At 36.4% G+C, this 24986-nt stretch overlaps 1 protein-coding gene and 1 pseudogene across 25 annotated transcripts in view; one reads left to right on the forward strand and one right to left on the reverse strand.

Annotated features, from left to right (window-relative positions):
• MIER1 (MIER1 transcriptional regulator) overlaps window positions 1-24986 on the reverse strand; it is a 66871-nt gene that overhangs the window by 26342 nt on the left and 15543 nt on the right. For 23 of the 25 annotated variants that reach the window (XM_078072947.1, XM_078072946.1, XM_078072962.1 and 20 more), the window contains 5 exons: window positions 20304-20449; window positions 8570-8731; window positions 7868-8000; window positions 5014-5078; window positions 1188-1260 (listed from right to left, as the gene is read on the reverse strand). In XM_078072947.1, the coding sequence (XP_077929073.1) occupies window positions 1188-1260; window positions 5014-5078; window positions 7868-8000; window positions 8570-8731; window positions 20304-20449 (579 nt within the window). The remainder of the gene's footprint in view (window positions 1-1187; window positions 1261-5013; window positions 5079-7867; window positions 8001-8569; window positions 8732-20303; window positions 20450-24986) is intronic. The other 2 variants (XM_078072948.1, XM_078072970.1) reach the window with 1 other exon arrangement.
• Window positions 11772-12940, forward strand: LOC118526421 (large ribosomal subunit protein eL8-like; annotated as a pseudogene).

The following is a 24986-nucleotide window of genomic DNA, read 5'->3' on the forward strand; positions in this document are numbered from 1 at the left end:
CAAAACTTTTAAAAAATTTCATAAATTAGAACTAATGTCTAACTTTTGGTTCTTTAGTTGGAGAAAGAACTCAATGGTGAACATGTGCTAATCATTGTATAGCATATAAGCAAAGCATAATATTTAAAATTCAATTACAAAAATAAATACAAATGACAATGGTTCACTTATTTTTGCACACAATTACAATATAATGACAAAACATATGCAGAGAATTTCACTATATAACAAAGTCACTCCATATTGATACCTTTACTGTTCTATATATTGCAGGAATTAACTTGAAAGTGAACACAAGTTATTACTGGTGTGTTAAAACATTTTTGCATCACTAGAATTTACTGGCCTGTGGTGTTCCCTTAACTGCCTCTATTTACTGCTTCCCTGAAAGCAGGTACATACTTAATATATAAAGGAAGTTTTTGGAGAGAATACTAAAAGGGAAACAAAAGAATTCTACAACTCTGAAAGGCTCTGCATACGTAAACTGAAATGTGAAGAAGACAACTGAAATAAAAGAAATGAAGAAAGATTTCTAGCACTGAGTGATCTCATACTACACATAAACTTATTAAAAACACACACAAAACATTCTTTCTGGAACTCACCCAAAGGAAATAATCTGAAACAGACTTAAGCCCTCAAGTATTTTATGTTACTGGAAGTTTAAGTATTTATGACTTACCTTACAATTTTAGATAAAATGATGGCAAAATTATGTAAAATATAAGTATAGAAGTTGTTTCCCAAATTATTTTACAAATAAACAAATATCAAAGTACTCAATTTCAGTAATATTAAAAGTTTCAACACTTAAAGTAAGCTTTTTATATCATTGTTTACTCGAGTTTTTTTAAACCTAACAGCTTCCCTTGACATAAAATAACCTTTTAAATTTAAATTATACAGGTTATAAAAGTGTATATTTAAAATATGAAAAAAAAGAAATAAAAAGCTGGGATGTTTTATGTCACTCAGTATCAAAAAGGTATTCATTTTTTTCTTGCTAGATTTCTATGGACACACTGAAAAAACAGTAAACATATTTCTTCTTACAGAAATAATGAAGAGTCCTCTCTCATCTATCAGTGGGGTAACAAACTGTCATGATCTTATTCCATTATAAAGTAACAGTTCATCACTTCAAAAGCATGAATGCACGCTGTATAACTTTATTAATAACCCACCTTTTTCATTTTCTTTGTATCTACAAATGCCAACTGGAATCTCTGCTTGAAACATGGAGCCCACCATAATCTCCTATTTAAAAATAACATGACACATTAGTAAGATCTAGTAACACAGATTTTATATCCATTTTCTAGCTTTACCATCTTCCTGGGTAAACTTGTTCATGGTTTCTCTGTCATAAAAGACACAACCAATTAACTACCTCAGAGGAGTATTGTGAGGATGAATGAGTTAATAATAGATAAAAGCTTGGATATGATTGGATGAAAACATTAGTAATAAAATGGGGTATAATGCAATATACACAATGAATACAAACTTAACTTCAAAATATGGAGAAAAAGCAATAAAAATGAATTCTTATAATTCAATTAATAAGATAATTGCAAACACCCTGAAAAACAGAAAATCAAATTCGGGTACTTTAAGGTATTTATAGTCTAAACTATGGACAATGGGTCAGCATCATCAGAGTCACCTGGGAAATTGTTAGAAATATAAATGCTCAGGTTCTACCTGAGACCTACTGAACGAGAAACTCTGGGGATAGGACTCAGCAAGTAGTGTTTCAACAAGCTGTTGGGTGATTCCAACATACACTTCAGTCTAGAACCACAGATTTGAGGTAATGAAAGCAACAAAAAGGGTTTGTATAAAGCTCAGTAGAGGCGAAATGGATGAAACTCCAAACCAAATGGATAAGCAGGTTAGTGCCTGATTTTCACAAAACAATACAAAATGAAAAAGGTAACCTCCCCAAAACATAATTAAATTTTATTTTAGGAAATGTGGTCATCAGGGCGCCTGGGTGGCTCAGTTGGTTAAGCGACTGCCTTCGGCTCAGGTCATGATCCTGGAGTCCCTGGATCGAGTCCCGCATCGGGCTCCCTGCTCGGCGGGGAGTCTGCCCCTCCCTCTGACCCTCCTCCCTCTCATGTGCTTTCTCTCTCATTCTCTCTCTGTCAAATAAATAAAAAAAAAAAAAAAAAAAAAAATCTTTAAAAAAAAAAAAAAAGGAAATGTGGTCATCAAATCTATATAGTCAAATCACAGATCAGAGGAAACTGGCTGTTCAGAAAGATAATGAGATCACCACTGATGAGATATTACAAAACAGAGGGACCAAGATTACACTGACCCTCTTTTATCTGGTGGCTAAATGTTAAGAATAAATTTACTGCATTTTCAAAATGAAGATGTAGGCAGGAAAGGTACAAGTTTAAGGTAACAGTTTAACAGTTTAACAGTTGAGGGTCCCCTGGGTGGTGCAGTCAGTTAAGCATCCGACTCTTGGTTTCGGCTCAGGTTGTGATCTCAGGGTCGTGAGATTGAGCCCCGTTGTCGGGCTCTGCCCAGAGTCTGCTTGAGATTATCTCTCCCTCTGCTCCTCCAGCCCGTGTGCTCTCTCAAATTAATTAATTAATTAATTATAAAATAAACAACAGTTTAAATAATTCTTAGGATTTGAAAAGTTCCTCTCCCCTGTTTTTGTCAACCTACTGATAGTAGGATCTCATTTTATACAGTATAACTCCAAAGACATGCTTTCTATGTAATTAATTAATTGCTACAACTATATAGGAAAACCAGTCAATTTAAAAGAATATCACAAATTTTCTCTACTCTTACAGAACTTTATCTCTTTCACTATAAAAAAAAGAGTACCCTATCATCACTTCTTGTGCCTCTTTTTACTCACCAATGCCTACCAGACAATAGATAAGTCAAGTTATCAACCCTCCCTGTCTGAGGCACTTCTAAAAATATAGATACCTGGATCCATTCCAGACCAGTTAAATTAGAATCTCTGGAAGAAGGCCCTGGTAATCAGGACTTAAAAGTTCTCCCAGTGATTCTAACACGGAAGCAGGTTTGAGAGCTTCTGGACTAGTATAAAGATAAGATGCTTCCTTTTTCCTATTGAGTTTAGAACACTTCTTTTTACCTGCTGATTTGTTCTGTAGGGAAGGGAAGGGAAACAGCGATTAGGAGTATTATGTACCAAGTGTCATACATATAATTTTCATTAAATCCTCACCAACTTCGACAAGGCTAAAATTTTCATTCCTGTATTATACAGACGACACTCAAAAAAATTAATTTCCTCAGGAATGCACTATTAACAAGTTCTGAGGCTACAACCTGGACTCAAATTTGATTTCAAAGCTGTCTCCTCTACCCCAGTTTCTAGAAAAATTCAGTATTTTACAAGCCTTAGAAGATGAATCTGAATCTTGACAAATTTTACTACAACAAAATCATACTAAAACAAATAGTCTGGATTTACTGTGGCCTGTTTTATTACATAATTTTCCTGGGAAGGGAATAGTCCCCCATGTTCTCCCTCCTCTGAGCTTCTGTTCCTTCATTAAAAATAATAATTCAACACTTACTCAAATATTCTCTTGTATACTTCAGACACAAAAACAATTTAAGTTGAAGAGAAAGTTTATGAGAACAGCTTAAGAGAAAAGATATATAAACTCGAATATATGGTAGAAAGTAACAGTTTAAGATAACTTCTAAGGTTTTTAGCTTTTTTCCTACTTTCTGCACGGTATAGGAATCAGAAAAAAACTGGAGTAAAGAACGCTTGCCCAAATGGGCATAAATAGTGGATAACTCTGTGATCCTTGTTTTCAGTCTTCAGCCCCATCATTCATTCATCATTCACTCAAATTAATTAACACACACTGCACTGGGCTAACCTTCCCTTTCCATTCTAACCCACACCTTCCTTTACCATTCTAACATACTGAGAGATGTCTTTTATTTTTTGTCTATACATATTTTTTAAAATTTAAATTCAATTAACATAATGTATTACTGGTTTCAGAGGTAGAGGTCAGTGATTCATCAGCTGCATATAACATGCTCATTACATCACGTGCCCTCCTTAATGTTCATCACCTAGTTACCCCATCCCCCCACCCCCCTCCCCTCCAGCAACCCTCAGTTTGTTTCCTATGATTAAAAATCTCCTGACTCAGCAGGGAGCATGCTTCTCCCCCTGCTCATGCTCTCTCTCTCTGTGTCTCAAATGAATAAATAAAATCTTTAAAAAAAAAAAAATCAGCCCAAGGAAAAGAACAGCAAAAAACACAAAAAATTCGAGTGAGCTATCTCAATAAGAATGATATCATTTCTTCTAAATAAAGGATTTGTTCTAATAAATTCTACATGACATTTGACACATTTTTCTAGTACGTTCATCTGCTTTGCAACAGCTTAAAATTAATTCTTCTACTTACTTAACTGTATAACTAAGTTGTACACTTATACAATTTTATAATTAAAAACTTATGTCAATATATAATCTTTAGATTCATTTTAGAAATTAACTTATTATGCATAGTTATAGAAAAGCTCAAATCTGTCTCTTCACCCAATATATTTTGAGTTGCTAATATCTACGTTAATATGGGATGGAAAAACTTATAATCTAAATTATTAAACAAAATCTACTTAACAGAACCAAAGCCTCAACTGCTTTCCCGAATATGTGAAAAATTTACTTTTGATACTTTTTACAGTGCAACAAAAATGTAAATTAGCACTAGTTCAAAATTTCAATTTCTGTTGTTGGTTTGAGACTGATTTGCTCAAAAAAGTCAAATTCTTTCTGTATCATTATTTTATTTTATAAAAAAATAAGTATTTTTCTTACCTCAATATATTAAGGGGAAATCTGAACATCTACCAAACATTTAAATGTCACAAAAGGGCTTACCTCAACTTTATCAATATATAGCTAGTAAAATAGTAATACTTGCTTTTTAATATTAATTTACCTAAACTTTGGGAAAATATGGCTCTAACTACCTTTTTCCAGTCTTCTGATGGAATATAATCTTCATCTTCTTCAGATTCTTCTTCTATTTCGCTATCTACAATAAATAAGACAATAATATTACAAAATGATTGTTTATCCTGTCCACATCTGTATATCTGTATATTATTTTTACATCTACCATCAAACATTTAAGTATGCCTAAAAATATTTGCAAAAATAGGACCAAGATATTTCTGATCAAATAATACCCTATTAGTTTAAAACAAAGCAAAACAAAAAACCATAAGCCTTCTGGGACAATTCTAATTTTAGGAAACTGTATTCTCAGTAACTGATTTCCCACAAAAATCTAAGAAAAATATTGAATTAGCGGGTCAAGATAATCTGTTCCTAAACCTAATTCTTTCTTCCCTAATAAAATGAGAATTTGGACAAAACAAAAACTGGTTTCCGATCAATGCTCCCTGAGACACTGAGAACCTTGTAGCAACACTTTACAGAGAGTGTGAAGGGAGGCTATGTATGAAGACCTCCATCCTCCCCAACCTCTGATTTATTCAGGAGCAGGCAAGGTGCCATTTGTTTACATTTTGGAGTAAAAAATGTATTTACATAAAGGGTAGGAAATTTGAAAACTATTACACTGTCAGCATCTTCTCAACTGTAAAATGGAATACAAAGTTCAAAAGGGTAACATTACATATAAAAATTAAATCTTCCTATGGAAAAGTTAAGATAGGAAGTATATATACAGCTTCCGTGCATACATCATAACTAAAATAGCAGATCAAAAGTATGAAATAAATACTGTTTTAAGATTCAGTCACTTAGGGGCGCCTGGGTGGCTCAGTCGGTTAAGCGTCTGCCTTCGGCTCAGGTCATGATCTCAGGGTCCTGGGATCGAGCCCCGTATCAGGCTTCCCTGCTCAGTGGGGAGTCTGCTTCTCCCTCTTCCTCTACCTCCCCCCCTCGCTCATGCTCTCTCAAAGAAATAAAATCTTAAAAAAAAAAAAAAAAAAGATGCAGTCACTTAGCATCCCACTTTTTTTTTTTTTTTTTTTTTTAAGATTTTATTTATTTATTAGAGAGAGAATGAGAGAGAGCACATGAGAGGGGGGAGGGTCAGAGGGAGAAGCAGACTCTCTGCCGAGCAGGGAGCCCGATGCGGGACTCGATCCCGGGACTCCAGGATCATGACCTGAGCCGAAGGCAGTCGCTTAACCAACTGAGCCACCCAGGCGCCCAGCATCCCACTTTTAAACAAACTTTGGCAATTTATCTAAGAAGAAGAAGGAAAAATACCAGGCTTTCCCCAAACTTAATATTAACACAATAATTTCAGCAACCAATCTCTCCTTACACTGATACACTTTTCAACTGGACCATATCTTTGATCAAAACTCACAATAAAATATCATTAGCACTACATTCACTTCTAAACTAAATATGTATCAGGAATCATTCACATGAAGCAGTAGCCATGTTTCATCAGTTATTACACTGCTCCATTTCATGAGAGGTTATTGTTCTTCAAATGTTTTTCTTTCTATTAAAGCACAGAAATTCAGACTCCAAGCTTAAACCAGTAACACTAATGGTTGCCTTTTTCTTATCAAAGAACAGTCATCCAGAGTAATGATTCCTGCTTAGAATGAAACACCATGGAGCAGATAAAGCATGCAAATATTCAAGGAACATACATTAAAGGTTGTCTCAACTACTGCACATCTCTGACTAGATCACGATCTGTAGTAAAATTAGGAGAGTTCTTTCTGTGTATAACATGTTCTCATCTCAAGAGGAAACCACTTCTTGGGAACTGGGAGCCACTGATTAGAGAAAGCAATACTTATGAAATAGCTAAAAACGGCTAAGAGGCAAAGAAAGTAGAAAATGAAAACTGAGGAGAAGACTAGAAGAAATAAAAAAGATGACTACAAGACAAATTAAAGTATTGGGGGAAAAAAAGGAACACATTTTTTCCCACAGGAGCCTGCCATTCCATTTGTAGTTGAGCCCATGGAGGTATTCTTATTTCTTCCTTTCTTAGGCACTGCATTAGACCTAAAAATGTTAACTTTAGGGAACAAATCGATTGACTTTTTAGTGGACACAGATGTTATTTAAGTAATCTCTACACCCAACATGGGTCTCGAACTCACAACCCCGAGTTCAAGAGTTGTGCTCTCTACCAACTGAGCCAGTCAGGTGCCCCTGGAATGTCATCCTTAAGAGACACATGCGTAGACTTCGATATGATGAGACAGCTTTAAGAAACTCAGAGCAATTTTATGGAGCCAATAAAGCCCCTTGGAAATGTTGGCCTGATACCTTGCTTATAGAGCTCCCCACAGCCTTACCAGGCCCTGCTAACAAACACTAGCTGTCTCTGCAGAAGTTTAGACTCAAGGTCAACTATATGGTTGCAGCCTATGTACAAGCAAGGCCCTGGATTCCTTACCTGAGAGAATGAGCCTAAGACTCCATCCAGGTTATACCAAGCTCTCAAAGCATGCCCAGAGCCCCTTCTCCTTGTCCTAAGATAACCTCCTGACATCCGGGACTCAATTTTGCCTCATTCTGATGTCAAGTCTCCAGCCCAAAGTAAACATGGGAATATATGGTTAAAAACAAAAGAAGAAAAAGAAAAAAAGGAACCCATTCAAAATAAGGGAGTATAGGGACACAACAATCTCTGCAATCTATTCATGGACAATGGGGCTTTAGCACTGCTAAATGAATTAACCCAGAACAAAACCCACTACTGTTCAGCCAGATTTCAGAGTAAATGAATCCAAACAGATGAGTGAAAAAGAAACGGCATTTTACATCATATATTAAATAGTAAAAATTATCCAAACAATAGCAACCAATGACACTTACTAGTATCAAAATATTTACATCGACGTGGGCGGATTATTTCTTGGGCATCTTGAGAAGCAACAGATTGTGACGGATCATCATTGGAAGACTGAGTTTCATCCTCTTGACCTGACGAGTCCTTTATATTCTCTTCCTGTAGAATAATAAATTAAATTTCCTTAAGATGTAAGGAAAATTACTGCAGATGAAAGGTTACAGTATTCCAAATACAACTAGAAAACTAAAATAAATACACTAAATGCAGCACAGTGTTCTGGATTGGAACCTGGAACAGAAAAAAGGACATTAATAGAAAAACTGGTGAAATCTGAATTGTCTATAGTTTAATTAATAGTATGGTACCAGTGTCAATTCTTACTTTTGATAAATACACCATGGTTACATGAGATGTAAACAGGGAAAGTTGGCTGAAGAGTACATAGGAACTCTATGTTATCTTTGAACCTCTCTATATAACAAATTATTTCAAAACAAAATAAGAAAATTGAATACAGAACTACCAATTAGCCTTTAATACTTAAAAAGAGTAGTATTTTTTTTAAGTTGGTACAAATTTATTTAGAAGAGGCCCTGAAAAGAAATCTGGAATGACACAGATAAAACTATTACTTTTCAGGAGATTATAGGGGACTTCCAGTATTAATAAGTTACTACTTCAACAAGAATAAAGATTACAATCTTAATAAATGTGTATAACCTTACTTTATTTTCCCCACTACAGCCACTGTTATCATCATTATCAGCATCTTCATCATCTTCACCTTCTTCTTCCTCTTCTTCCTCCTCCTCATCTTCTTCAGGTAGTCGAATAGTACTATCATAACCATAAAGACTGAGAAGTTCATGAATTGGCATGTCTCCTTCCTAAATAGACCAAATAAAAAGTTAATTTCTGAATAAATGAATACTTCATATTCCTGTAATTCACACCTTCATTCACAGAGAATATCCTTAGAACTGTATCAAGAATTCTCAAATCATAAAAGGTGAACGAAAACAACTCTGAAACCCAGGAAAATCTTAGTCTTTCAAGAATTTCTATAAGAGACTAACCAATTCTAATCGCTAACAACAAAACCTTTAAGCATAATAAAAAAGTGACAATGGTGGAGAACTGTTCTGTGCAATCAATTCAGTAAATGTACACGGGCAGTTAACACTATGAATAGATGCACACACTTAAGAGTACCATACATAATTTGGGAGTGGGAAAAAATAATTAGAAAAGAGACTGGAAACTAAGTTAACAAACTCAAAAAAGGAGGTGAAATTCACAGCCCAATCCAAACACATTAAAACTGTAATGATACACAGGAATAACACTGGATTCCATTAGCCATATGTTCTTTTCTAGGGTTACCTAAAATTATACATAAAATCCTGTCATGCAACCTTTGCTAACTATTTTACAAAATTGTTATATAACCTCCATCTCACAGATAAGGAAACTGAAGCTCAGAGATTAAGCAATCTCTCCCCAAATCATACAAGTTACAAGTAGTAGAACCAGATTTCAAGTCTAATTCTAAAAGCCCATACTCATCAGTACATCATACTGCCTCAGCCAGGGATCACCCCTAACTCCATAAAAAAACACACTCTCTGAGGATGAAATGAAGAAATATCCACATGCAATGAAATGAATCAAGTTTTCTATAGAAGGTATTCACTCTAATTAGTAATCAAGTGATATAAAGTTCAGGGAAATTGGGAGAGCATTCTGATTATAAAAAGAAAATTTAATCCAAATCACTTGAATGTACTACACACATTCACACATGCCCTCTTTCCACAACCCTCTACCCCACCTCTCTTTTGAGAAAAATTTAAGGCAGTATAGAACCTACAAGAAGGGCAATCATGAAACAAGACCTGTTTTGTATTTCTCCAGCAGTCTTGTAGCATTATTCATAGACAGAAGTAAGTTGCCCATGTGTTAAAAACATTGTTCTAGTAGAGATGGACACTAGGCACTTAGATCCTACAACTAACTCCCATCACTCAGAATTTGTGTACAAGAAGCAACTAATGTTTGTAATTTGAAAAAATTTTCTTATAGAAAGAGGTAGGAAGAAAATGCTGTTTAACACTGGTATTTCCCATTGTAAATGGATATTCTAGTTATAAATCAGTCTGTGAATCTGTTTCTGAAAGAGAAGTCAATTCGGAGAGCCCTGACTGACAATGTACAGCAGCCACAACCTGAAAGTGGTAACGCTATTAGGTAAGGTACTACCACTCTAGCTGAGAGCAGCGGGCACACTTAACTGACATCTCCTATTGTGTTTCTCTAAGTGCAGTAACACAAACAGTGCTTGAGGTGTTCAAGAATCTAGTCCATGCAGATATCTGGTCCATGTACCAAGGACCTGGTACAGGAGACAGAAATCTGGCATTAGAAAATCAGGATTTAAGAACTAAAACAGAACTTCAAGATCAAGAAAGTGGAGTAAGAGAAAGATATAGAAAAGGCTGGTTGTTTATACACTGGTAACAAATAGCTGCCATAAAGTGTCTTCTATGTACCAGGCATTTGTGGTAAGTACTTTGATTCCACTATCTTATTCTCTCTCTTTTCTGAACAAAAGTAGAATAAGAATATTATGCAATCTCAAAAGATCTTTAAAAGTACCAGTGGGAGTATTTACTACCTTTATTTATAAGAAAACTAAACAGAAGGAAACATCATGCCCTGACAGAGATTTTTCTATAATACCTAGACTTAATCCCAGCTCGTATTTCCCATGAACTCATTCTGCACCACAAATTCGAAGGTTTAACAATGACAGTCACTACTATAAACAAGAGCCACAGAAGTCACTAGTATGAATAAGGGCCATACCAAAGAAAATCTTCAGCATAAGTTTGCAACTAACATTTACATGGACCTAAAGAATTCATGAAGTACTTCATATTTATCTCATCTTTAAAACTTCCTTAATGGGGCACCTGGGTGGCTCAGTTGGTTTGGCGTCTGCCTCTGGCTCAGGTCATGATCCCGGAGTCCTGGGATCGAGCCCCATGTAGGACTCCCTGATCGGCGGGGAGTCTGCTTCTCCCTCTGCCCCTCATTCCCCTCTCGTGCTCTCCCTCACTCTCTCAAATAAAAAAATCTTTTTTTAAAATTTTTATTTATTTGACAGAGAGAGACACAGCGAGAGAGGGAACACAAGCAAGGGGAGTGGGAGAGGGAGAAGCAGGCTTCCCGCGGAGCAGGGAGCCCGATGCAGGGCTCGATCCCAGGACTCTGGGATCATGACTTGAGCCGAAGGCAGACGCTTAACGACTGAGCCACCCAGGCGCCCCTCAAATAAATAAAATCTTAAAAAAAAAAAAATTCCTTAATATAGGTTGCCATTACCTCTAACTTTTACAAGTGAATTAACTGATATTTTGAAAGATCACGCAAAATAGGTATATTATCAATCCAATGTCCTCAGGCTCTCTACCTTTGGTCTGTCATATTCAAGGGCAACAGAATCACCTTGAGGGCTTAGCAAAACAGAGTGCTGGGCCCCACTCCAAAGTTTCTACTATAATAGGGCAGAGGTAGGGGCAGAGTATCTGCATATTTTCTATAAGCCAGACCATACTGATGCTCTTGGTATGGGACTACCTTGAGAACCACTTATCTCACAATACAAGATACCTGCAAATTTCCTTTCCAATGGGAGGTAATAAAGCTTGATCATTATCTTTAATAAAGCTAATCACTAACACCTGACACCTAGCTCAGTTATGTGTCAAAAGGATAGGTGACATACTAACTGCATGGAAAGGAATTTTTTTTTTTTTAAATCACTTTTGGGAATACAGAATATCTTATATTCACGGTTAGGTCAATATTTTTTCCTCCTAGATAAGCATTTAAGAAGTATGACTCACTTTAGCTCTCCTCCAGCCATCCAAGATGTGAAAAGGAAAGAAGGCTAAGGGGAAGAAGGTGGCCCCAACTCCTGCTGTCATGAGGAAACAGGAAGCCAAGAAGGTGGTCAATCCCATTTGAGAAAAGGTCCAAGAATTCTGGTATCGGACAGGATATCCAGCCCCAAAGGGACCCCACCTGCTTTGTCAAATGGCTCCGCTACATCCAACTGCAACAGCAAAGGGCTGTTCTCTATAAACATCTGAAACTGCCTCCTGGCATTAACCAGTTCACCCAGGCTTTGGACCACGAAACAGCTACTCACCTGCTTAAGCTGGCCCACAAATACAGACCAAAGACAAAAAAAAAGCAGAGATTGTTGGCCCAGGCTGAGAAGAAAGCTGCTGGCAAAGGGGATGTCCCTATTAAGACATCACTTGTCCCTCCAGCAGGGGTTAATACTGTCACCATCTTAGTGTAAAACAAGAAGGCTCAGCTGGTAGTGACTGCACATGCTGTGGATCCCACTAGGCTGGCTGTCTTCCTCCCTGCCCTGTGTTGTAAGATGGGTGTTCCCTACTGTATTATCAAGGGGAAGGCCAGGCTGAGCCATCTGGTCCACAAGAAGACCTGCACCGGGGCGCCTGGGTGGCTCAGTTGGTTAAGCGACTGCCTTGGGCTCAGGTCATGATCCCGGAGTCCCGGGATCGAGTCCCGCGTCAGGCTCCCTGCTCGGCAGGAAGTCTGCTTCTCCCTGACCCTCCCCCCTCTCATGTACTCTCTCTCTCATTCTCGCTCTCTCAAAAAAATAAATAAATCTTTAAAAAAAAGACCTGCACCAATGTCGCCTTCACACAGATTAACTCAGAAGACAAACGAGCTCTGGCTAAGTCGGTGGAAGCTATCAGGACCAATTACAGTGACGGATATGATGATATCCGCCCTCACTGGGGAGGCAACATCCTGGGTGCAAAGCTGGTGGTTTATATCGCCAAGCTAGAAAAGGCAGAGGCCAAAGAACTGGCCACCAAACCAGCTAAGTGTTGAGTTTTCTGTACATAAAAGTAATAAAAAGTTCTCTTTCAAAAAAAGAAAAAAAAAAGAAATGTGACTCACCTTGTAACAATTCATTTCTCAAAGAAAAATTTAACAACACTTCTAAAATTGGCTAAGCAGAGAACAGAGGAGAGTCAAAGTGGCAGATCACAGTACATTCGGAGGAGATCTGATTGAATGTGAAGAAACAGTAACAGAACTGGCAGATAAAGAAAAGTCACTTAAGTCAGAGCAAGTGACTACTGCACAAGTATAGAAACAAAAATGAATACCCAGGTTACTCTGATTAGAGCAGAAGATATCTGTAGAAACTAAAATAAAAAAGGTAGACCTGGTATTTTTACCTATTTTCTCTAGTTTTACTTAGTCGCTAGTAGGAGGTGTTATACTCTACTTTTGACTCCATTTCAGAGTAACTGTTGAGTGGTGATTGACACTGGAAGGGCTTAGGGAAAATTATACACAAAGCAAAATGTTCAAAATGGACTTTGGCAGGGAAAGATTTAGTCTGCCAGAGACAGAGCTAGGATGGAATCCCCTGCTATCGTTCACGTGTAGTATAATTAGAACCTAAACTAAATTAGTGGATGTGGTAAAGAAAAAACTCAAGAGACCCTGAAGAAAATAACCATGAGTAAAGAATGATCAAGAGGTCCTGGTGACACCGAATCTCTGTTCCAGACACTCCTTGTGCCCAGATACACATTCATAGGACTTCTAAAAATAGTTCTAAAGAAAAAATATTAAAAACAACAAAAAAAAAACCCCAAAATTAAAAACAATAAAGTTCTAATAAACTTCAAAGTTAATTTTAGGTGGGTTCTATTATGTGTAAACAAAATATCCTTGCCTATTCCATTAAGAAAATGCTTGCTTGATTTTAAAAACAAAGAGTATATAATGGTTTTATGCTTTTGCTTAGGTATTAACTTTTAACTTAACCTCTGTCACCTAATACCAAGTTAGAAAGCAACAAGTTAGTAATCAACAATCAAGACCCACTGAGGAATACAAGAGAGTTTGACATTAGTATGAAAAGTATCTTACTTGATCTGAAGTATAAAGATCTTGCAGTAAAAACAGCCACAACTACAGTAAACCAAAGTCAATTTTGCCGAGGAATCCTCAGTTTCAAATTCAAGCAGCATTTATTGTGTCCCTACTATGCACTAACAGAAGTACATAAGCTTTAACAAGTATTTTGTCAGGGTAATTCATCGTTGTCTGCCCCACCCCCCAATCCTTTCTCTTTCAACTTCTATATTCATCTTCTTCCAGGAAATGCTTCCTTCATTCCAAGCATGTATTTTGATTGAGAGCTCACGTTCTGGACTATATGGCATCTGATCCAATTGGAATCACTACATTCCCTGGCCGTAGGTTTGGAATGGGCACATGACCCAAGCCTGGCCATAGTTTGTTTCCAAATCTGTACCAATAGCAGCTAAAGAAACACAGACTATCTAAAGCAGTACATCTTGGAGACCTGGAAACTGACAGCATATAAAGAAAGTTGGTCTGAAAAAGGATGCCACCATGTAGAACAGCAGAAACAGAAAATATCTTCTGGTGGCACTTGAGTCCTTAAGGCCTAGATATCTCCCTGCTCTTAATAAAATTACATGAGCATTAAATTCCCCATTTTGCCTAAGTTAGTTCAAGATGGATTTCTATTATTTGTCCCCAAATATTCTGATATAAACAGTAATGATACCCTATAAAACAGATGTTCCTTGTCACTTCCCTCTGAAAAGAGACTAAAAGCTAAATAAAACATGGCTGACAATACATTATATTAGGGCCTGTCAGTCACCTGTTCCAGATAATCTCTCATTAACTTTTATTGTCAAAGTCTGTGTCCTACAAGGTACTAAATAAGGGGCTTTCCTCAAGTTAAACTGAAACGTCACAATAAAGTAGCAATGTCTTATTACCATTCATACAAAGGTTAAGAGTATAGAAATCAGGGAAGCAAAGTGAAAGAGAAAATTATGGGTCAAGTAGAGTAGATCTTCACAGTTTGGGAGTTATAAATTTCTTTGACAATTTTATGAATGATATAACTACTAGGTTTTACTGAGTGATTACCATGTAGGATACTGTATTAAATGTTTATATAATAAAACTGAAGCTTAAAGACGTTAAGTAACTTGTCCAAAGTCACACACTTGCAGTTGAGTTTTGGCCACACAGTGTGACTAAATGCTTTATAATATCTTTACATATATATGCTATATACTGCCTTCCTTGAAACCTGACCCTAGGTTAAGTGTACGTCATCCTGATGGAATGTGAAATAAGATGTACTGGGTTGATAGACTGTAAGAAATATAAAGGAAGATATGGACACAGCACAAAATGAATAAAACACAGAAATGTGGACTATACTTGCATACTGTGCTTTAAGAAATAAGTTAACTAAGCACTATAACAAAAACAGGAGCAATCCTACCTGCATAACCTAAAGGGAGGCTAGCTGGAGGTGAAAAGAATGGATTTTTTAAAAGACAAACATTTTATCTGAAGTTAAATCTGTCCTTTAACTTTACAACAATATGGTAAAGTTACCAAATAACTTCAGTATTATTTGAACGTTGGAGAGGTGCCCATCTGGCTGGGAGAGGAGTGGGTCCCTCTGCCTCATATCAGATTAGTCATTTAGAAATGACTGCAGGTGACAGCAGATACTGGCTATTCAAGGGCCATTTGGTGGATGGACACAGTACTCTTCTTCCACCTTGTACCACGAATGACTTACCAATAAATGCTTACAAAGGAAGAGGGGAGGAAGAAGGAAAGAGACTGATTTCTAGCCAGGATGGTCCAGGGGACTATATCCAGATTGGACTACAGAGACAGTTCCTGAGGTAACCAACCTCTTAGGGTTGGGGTTTCACTATAAGATAAATTATAAAGGGATGGAGGCACTGAACGTTTCTTTATAATCCCCACACTCGGGTTTCTTTTTATTCAATGTAATTCTTGTGTGTATACTTCAAAAAGTACTCAAGCTCTCACATTTTAGCTTTTATTTTCTAGTTCTGGAGATTCATCAGATGGTATGTGTCTGGCACTTCAAAGTGAATATTAAGTATAATATTATGATAATGTGATTTTTTTTTTAAAGATTTTATTTATTTATTTGACAGAGAGAGATAGCGAGAGAAGGAACACAAGCAGGGGGAGTGGGAGAGGGAGAAGCAGGCTTCCCGCGGAGCAGGGAGCCCGATGCAGGACTCGATCCCAGGATCATGACCTGAGCCAAAGGCAGACGCTCAACAACTGAGCTACCCAGGTGCCCCTATAATGTGATTTTTTAAAAATACAGATAAATACATAAAGAGATAGCTGATCCCGATCCCTCTTCTCCCAAATAGACCACTACAACTGTGCCCTTCAAAGCAAGACTATGAATTTTAAGAATACATCTGAAAAACAGTTAAACCGACCTACATATTGCTATTTCTAGCAAAAAGTCTATTTACTATGGGAATGATTCTGACACTCTCTAAGATCACCACAATAAATTCTAACCTTTGTATCTAATTCTACTAAAATATTTAAATGGTAAACTTATATATCCACCTTTTATAATATTAAGCTTTATGCCTATATTTGAACTGTACTGAAATGTAATAACAAACATCAAAGCATCTTCTATGAAAAACTACTTTTCAATGAACTTAAAACTACAGGCCATGAAGTTATTGATAACTCCTGAATGAATCAACTGTCAGAATTCTCTGCCATAATTACATCAAAAGTCCACTGCATATAACATGCCAGGTAAAAACCAACTAACCGATTCTTGACAGAGCTGTAATGTTTCGTTTCTATAAAAGAAAATCAGTAATCAATATGAGAAAATCTTCATTTTTTAAATTAAAAAAAAAAGTTTAGTTTGGTTCATACCTAAAGAGTTTATAATCATACTGGCCCTGAACTAGCTTAGCGGCAGGTTACAGATGAAAGCACTGATGATTTTGCGCAACTTAAACCTATGCCTTAATTATTCTGGGAAAAGCTAGAAGCATCTGAGAAGGTGTAAGACTGCCTGAATGAAGAGAATGATAAAAGATTGGTTCCCTGTCTTTTTCTTTCTATATCCTCTACAAATAATTCTACTTTAGTTTTTTTTCCCTAAGAAGGGTCATTTGAAAGCAAATTTGGGGAGGCTTTAAAGACTGAAGGAGGCAGAGAATAAAGGAGAAATAGTAAAAGACAATACACATCCAAACTTTTAGCAAAGCTTATTAGCGATTTTGTACTAATTAAATGTGACAGCCTATTTTCCAAAACAGAAGAAAACAATAATCATTCTACCACATAACCTGTACTGATTATCTCCTCTTAAGTAACTACTTACTCAACTATTTGAGTAATGCAGAATGTGAGAAAATGGAAAATATAACATTTTCCTCCTTTAAATGTTATCCCATGGATGGGTTATTCAGAAACAAAAATATATCTAAAGCAATAGAAATTTCTATGAAATATAGGCAAATAACTGCCTTTCCACTTAATGAATATATGAAGTAACTATGATTGTTTCTTTCGATGTTCAACTAGGTTCTGAATCATTCAAACAAATTATACCAGTCTTCTGAATGACTTTCCAGCCTCTTCTAAAGAATAGTTTTGACTCCAGGCTCTTCATGTACTTTTAACTCATTCTTGAAAAGCTTTTATAACAGCTATACATCATTGCCCCTAAAACCAATTCTGTTTTTTGGCTTAATAAAATATTGAATTGCTTAGGCATTATAAGCCAGCTTTAATTACTAAAAGATCCAAAATGGGACCATCTGACAAGATTTAACTAGATATTAATAGGATTCCTTTTCTAGCTCTTTAAATGTACACTTTAAAAAGTTCCAAACTAAAATTCTGAAACACAAATTAGTCTTTATTACCACAAAAGTACAATTCATTTTTCCACGATATTATGTATTCCAAATGCTTAAAGACTGACACGATGTCTTATTTATGTTCTTTTTATCATGGAGTGCAGATCATTTATGTAGGACATTTTAAATTAGAGCATACCAGATTGATTTATCCATTCATTCAAAATGTCTGACCACTCTTGCTAAGTACCAGGAAATACACTGGTGAATAAAACAAAAACTGTCCCTCCCGTCATAGAACTAAAGGAGGATTCAGATAATAAATTAGACAAACATGTAATTACAAATTGTGTTAGTTATAAGAAAGCATTGAATGGGGTATAATGGTTTTAAAAAAAGCTAATTAGGAGACAGGTTAAGGTCATTCTGAGGAGGAAACATTAAGCCCAGACTTAAGAGGATAAAGAGTCAGTCTCAAAGCACGTTATCAAGGAGCAGGAATGAGCTGAAAAGCCTTGAAGCACAAAGAAAAAGCACATCTAAGAACAGAAGCAGCTGATGTGGCTATTTAAGAGCATGACAGAGGCACTATAATACATGGCTGAAGGACCCTATCAAACAGGTGGCCTTGCTGGCCAAGTCAAGGAATCTGGATTTTCTTCTTGTGTAACAGGAAACCACTGAAGAAATTTTAAATAAAAGGCTGACACAAATGGATTTGTATTTTGAAAAGACCATCGTGGCTACTATAGAAATATCCTGGAGGGAAGAGTGGTAAAAGAGGAAATGGGGAGAATCTAGTTAGGAAGTTACTATAAATAGTCTAGACTAGAAATGGTGACCTGGGCAGTGGCAGCAGAGATGGAACAACAATCAGATAAGAGGTATCTTTGTGGGTAGAAATGATAAGCTTATTTAGGATTGAGTACTGGGAATGAAGGAAGAGGACTCCCTGATTTCTGACTTAGGCAACAAGGTACAATATAGTGCCATTTTTTATTAAGCTGAAGACAGGGAAGGAACAGATGGAGGAAGAACATCAATCAACAGTTCTGCTTTGGACATTTAAACTTTATTTTTAAAGAATTTTTTAAAAAAGATTTTATTTATTTTTGACAGAGAGACAGCGAGAGAGGGAACACAAGCAGGGGGAGTGGGAGAGGGAGAAGCAGGTTTCCCGCCGAGCAGGGAGCCCAATGCGGGGCTCGATCCCAGGACCCTGGGATCATGACCTGAGCCGAAGGTGGACGCTTAACAATTGAGCCACCCAGGCGTCCCTATTTTTAAAGAATTTTTTAAAAAGATTTTTATTTATTTATGTTAGCGAGAGAAAGAGCGCACATGCGCACACACAAACACACGAGCCAGGGGTGGGGCAGAGAGAGAGAATATTCAAGCTGACTCCCCGTTGAGCACAGAGCCCGATGTGGGGTTGGACCCAGGACCCTGAGATCATGACCTGAGCCAAAAAAAGTCAGACGCTTAACCAACTAAGCCACCCAGGCGCCCTTAGGACATTTAAAATTTAAAGATGTCTATTGAGATATCCAAGCAGAAATGTCACGTAGGGAAGGTTAGATAAACAAAACCGGGGACAAGGAATATGTTAATGCTAGAAAAATAAAGAATATGGATACCATGGGAATAGATTAAATCAGATCACCTAATTAATAATTTTCAAATTTGGTGTGTATACATTCCAGAGATTCTAATTCAGTATGCCTGGGGACAGGTATAGGAATCTGCATTTCTTAAGTCCATGAGCGATTCTGAAGCAGCTGACCTTCATACTACATTTTGAGGAGCACTAATTTACAGACAGAAGAAAAGTGCAAAACAGAGAATTGCGGAATTCCAAATTTAAACCTTGGGTGAAGGAAGATGAGTCTGCAAAGGGCACTGAATAGAAACAAACAGATAGGAAAAACTGGACAGTGGGGTACTCCAGAATTCAAATAAAAGAAGGGAGTGTTAACTTGAATATGGCTGAGAGTGAAGTAGAGAAAAGTGACTGATGCATAGAACAATAAAATCATTGGTCATCTTGACAGGAAAGGGCAGAGACTATCTAGAGTATTTTATGGAATAAATGGGAAATGAGGAAGATGATAACCACTATTAAGAAATTCTGGCTCTGAAAGGGTATTAAGTAAAAGGTCAGCAAGTGGGGGAGGACAGAGGTATGTATGAGGAAATTCAGCATACTTTTTTTTTAGAGAGCAGGAAAGGGGTGGAGGGGCAGAGGGAGAAAGAGAGAATCTTAAGCAGGCTCCACACCCAATGCAGGGCCCAACAACCTCACTTGATCTCACGACCCTGAGCTGAAATCAAGAGTAGGACACTTAACCGACTGAGCCACCCAAGCACCTCTTCATATAGCCCATCTGTGACTGGATACCTGTGATGTTTTACTAAAGTAACTATTTTAATTCTATTCCAAATAGTTATTTAAAAAAAAAAAAAAATGCCTTTCATTTCAAACTTTAAATATCGCACCTACGACCACATAAAATTTTTCAGTATCAATTATATACAACACCACTTTTCCCCCAAAACAAAGGTAGAGACCCAAAATTTCAAGTATTTCCTCTCTCTGCAAAAAAGCCATGACTACTCTCCGCAAAAAAGCCATGACTACTTCATCCTCTAGCTCTTAGTGTTTATTTACCCTTGCAAGATCCTCTATTTCAGAACTGAAGTTTGTTTCTCCTTCCATCATTTCTTCCTCTTCTAATGTTCGTTCATCATCAAAATCATGAACCAGCATGTCAGCTGATGGATCAAATTCATGGTCATCTGATGTTGCTGAACCTCCTGGTAAAGAATATTTTAAAAAGTTTGGTAAACCAAATTAAGTGTTATTAATATTAATTTAATGTGTATGTTATATGAAGCTGGGCAGAAGTCAAATAAAAGTATCAGGGAAAAGCTATGCACATCAAGTCTTATTTGTTTTCTAAAATTCTTGCCCTTACACTCATCACCAACCTCCTGCAAAAACTCTCTTCTCTCAGGGATTATTTTTTGCCCTCTTTCACCTCTATATATTCACAGTTAAAACTGCAACTAGTATGCGGGGTGGGAGGAGAGTATAGCTTTAAAAAAGTATGTAGCTTTTAAAAAGTACTGTCATCTAAATATGAAATTTCAGTTGCAAAGAATAAAGGGTCATATTAAAAATAGAACGATCATTTGTGTGCGAAAAAATCACAATTCTTAATCATTTGATATTTAATAGACCCAATGAGCATGAACCCTTATGGCCCATGAGAATACATAGTCATGTGAAATACAAAGTCATCTGAACAAACAGTCTAATGAAAATACAGCTGCAATCAAATATTATTCTATTAGCTCTTCCACAAAAATATATTTTAACATATAGGTAGCTGTTCTCAACTTAGTTGATTTCGGTCTGAAATAATTCTGATATAGAATATAAAAGCAAAATTTATTAAAAACTGCATATAGAACTCTTATGAAAGTCATTAAAAATACTCCAATAGGTAACTGATGTGTAAGCTAATCTATTTTTAGCCTGGTGGCTGGGGAATACTGCTGTACTCAATAGGGTCAAGCCTGTAATATTAGATTGCAAGTGCTCGGCATATACATTCTGTAAACTATCCCCACATTTGGCTATTGCCAAACCTGGACTTAAGTGTGCAAAAGCATTTTTTACTAATAAATGAGTTATTTAACATTTAAAAAATCAATTAGCAATTTTTTAATCAATTTAAACTGTTAAATGTTAATAAAGTTATATTAATTAATAAAGGTTAATATCATTAATTCATAATATATTACATCAATATACCCTTCCTTCAGTCCAGTAAGAGGACCAGTAAGTAAAACAGAGTTAAAGGTTGATTTCTTGAAAAACAGAGTACTAGGGATAATGGGGTGCCCAAGGCTCAGGGTTCTTGTCATCTCCCTCAATTTTCAGTGTAAACACCACGTTTTGAATGCTTACTGTGTGCCTAATACTATGGCTCAAGTACGCCACATACATTATATCTCATTTAATCTTCAAACAATCCTATGAACAAAAACAAAAACTTGAGGCTCAGAGAGTTTAAGCAGCATGTTTAAACCCACAGAGCCAGTAGGTGGCAAGGATGGAATTTAAATCCTGGGTCTGCTAATTTCAATGCCTGTGCTTTTACTGTACTTCAAACCTCCTGCAAGCCCCAGCCTCAGAGACAGTAGGTATCTTGCCTCAAAGAATACTTGAAGAGAACCTATTTTTCTTTAAAAAAAAAAAAAAAATTTTTTTTAAGTAGGCTCCACACCCAGCGTGGAACCCAACAAAGGGCTTGAACTCACAACCCTGAGATCAAGACGAGCTGAGATCAAGAGTCGGACGCTTAACCGACTGAGCCACCCAGGGGCCCTGAAGAGAACCTGTTTTTACTAAGATGTGTGAACTGCAAGCCAGGTCAGGTGGTGAAGCACTAAGAAGTATTCTGCTCTTTGAAGAACACAATATTGATATTAAATATAAAATAACTAAATAGGTATTTCTAAATCAGGTATCACCTCATAACACAAATGAGTTAAAAAACTATCAACGTTTTAGAATGACGTAAAAATAAAAATACATTTCATATTATATATACTATCAATTTCTTTGGAAAGAAATGGCATGGCATAATTTTATTAGGGCATCTTAGTACTACTGGTTGAGGGACTGGACATAGAGTTCTATAGGAGAGCAGTTTGAGAACTCTTGATTTAGTTGCAGTTTTGTCCCAATCATTATCCCTTCTTCTTGAGTTTTTAATGAAAAATGTTCCCAAAACTTTTCAGTTCACCCAGCAATCTTCTAGGACACTTAGTCAATAATCATGTATTCCTACAAATGATGCTGTATTTTTCTTCTCCTTTGTAGGCAGGAAGATCCTAAAACCACCTCACACCACCACCCTGAATATACTATTATCCTAATCATAATATAATTCCTATTGAATGCAAATATTGTAAAAAACTAATTATGCTTAATTCCTAACTACTTATACTTTCACTAACTAAAGTAACAAAACTCACATGAATACACAGCATCAAGTTATAAGTGTTCTATTACTTACTTAAAGTCTCCCATTTTTTGTTGTCATTTGCAAAGCTTTGCCACCTCACCTTGCACCACATGAAATACCAAAGGGTAGGTAAACCTTTTTCCCCTTCTCACTCCAATCCTTTCTCCACATATACACCGCACTGTTTTCTACTAATTTACAATTTCACTTCTTTTCTTGCCGTAATCTGACTTCCTGGTTTCATCTGACTTCTTTTTTACCTTGTTGAAACCAAGTAACCATCCTATTCCTTTCTGTTAATTACTAGGCCCATGTTAGGCTGTCTCCTAGAGGTAAAAATCCCTAAATAAATTATTAGAGGTAGGGAATCTGGTGCTTTGTGTAAGTAAATATTTTGCTTCAGAGTTAAGGCAAAGATCAGTTTGGTCAAAAAATTACATCTTACTGCAAAATTAGTAAAAGGTATCTTACATCTTTCAAAGAGTCAAAAGATAAATTGTTTATAACATATCATGTGCACTCATTTAATCATTTTATTTCCTTCCGTTCCCTAAATCTCCCCCTCTAATGGCTACAAGTCTTACAGGTAAAACCCTGTATTGTGCCTCCACAGGTTTACACTGGTAAAGTCTAGAGATAAACCACTGAGCCTGGGTCATGTGATTATTATTAGTAACATCAATTCCAAAGTACAGATGTTACAAAAGCCATAGCCTTTTACCAGCGGACCAAAAAAATTTTTTTACATGAAGCCTCTATTCTATTCCTACTCTTTTTCCACCAACTTTTGTTAACTGCCTACAACTAGTATTACTTATAAGAACAATATATATTCTCTTTGGGCAGAAGCCTGATATTACAAACACTACTTCAAAAGACCTTCCTTAGTCTGAAAACAAAAACAAAATAATACAAAAAAATCAATCTATTTGTATAAGCATTCAGCAAGTAGTAAAGGCCATCAAAGATATTTTATTCTTCAAACTCCACTATGCAAGGTCAGCCTAAGCCGATTCAAATGGAATAGAAAATGAGAAAGCTATTTATTAATATCACGTTTAAAGTAATTACTTTTTTTGTGCCTATATATTACCTGATGAATGTCTCAAAAATTCATAGAAAAATATCTAGGGGCACCTGGGTAGCTCAGTCTGTTAAGCGTCTGCCTTTGGCTCAGGTCACGATCCCAGGATCCCAGGACCTGGGATCGAGCCCCTGCACTGGGCTCTCTGCTCAGCAGGGGGCCTGCTTCTCCCTCTCCCTCTGCCTGCCACTCTGCCTACTTGTGATCCCTCTCTCTTTCTCTGTCAATAAATAAAATCTTAAAAATACATATATCTAAAACGCAGTCTATTTGCAGTGTGACAACATTAACAAAAACAACTAGAACCTATTTTTTCGATGAAAAGATGTCTGTGTTTGAAAGAAAAAAAAAATATTGGGAACAATTCCATGTCCTAAAAAGGATACAATAATCTACTATTTATCTGAGGTCAGATTACTTCCAACCTCAACCATCCAGAACATATTTATAAACTAGGAAGTTAAAAAAAAAATCCTTGAGTTTCAGAAATGTCACAAAGCCTAATATACTTTACTTCCAAGCATATTAGAAAGAGTAAGACATCTCAGCTGAAATAAATATGACAAAACTCACAGTCAATTGGGAGCACACTAACCATTTAGAAGGGATCTGGAGGTATTCTAGTCTAGCTCCTACTTCATACATTGTACTACACAGAGTACAGTGATTTGTGTTCCTGAAAATGACCCCAAACCATTACAAAAGGCATATATTAAGCATTTTTACAAACATTCTTTCTAAAACTTACAACATAGAAAGACTGCTTCAATAATCTGAAAAATTCAGTAATACATCATACCTAAATATTCAATATATATGAGATGTTTTCAAATAAAACACTACCCTATCTCAGAGAGCTCCCTTTCTGACTCTTATGCTATACTGAGCTGTTCCTTAATTCACGTACTCCATTATAGAAGGCTGTCCTCTCTCTTGAAGTCCCTGGACACTGAGGCAAAGACTGGACTCTTTCCTGACTGCTCTTTAGCTCCAACCAATTGTTGCTATACAGGAATGCTATACTTAGTAGTGCTAGAACCTCTGACTAATCGTAAGAAGCCTAAATACAGATTTTATATAAAAAACATTCTAATTTTTAAGATCACTACACTGGCCAAACAAAAAACATGTGTGGCCCAGATATGGTTCAAATACCACATGTTTGCAACCTCTAAGTTAAGAAAAAATGTATCTGTACTGTATTTGTAAGAGAATACGGAACTCCAAAGCT

The sequence above is a fragment of the Halichoerus grypus genome, chromosome 5, assembly GCF_964656455.1.
Source record: "Halichoerus grypus chromosome 5, mHalGry1.hap1.1, whole genome shotgun sequence".
In the NCBI taxonomy this organism is placed as follows: Eukaryota; Metazoa; Chordata; class Mammalia; order Carnivora; family Phocidae; genus Halichoerus; species Halichoerus grypus.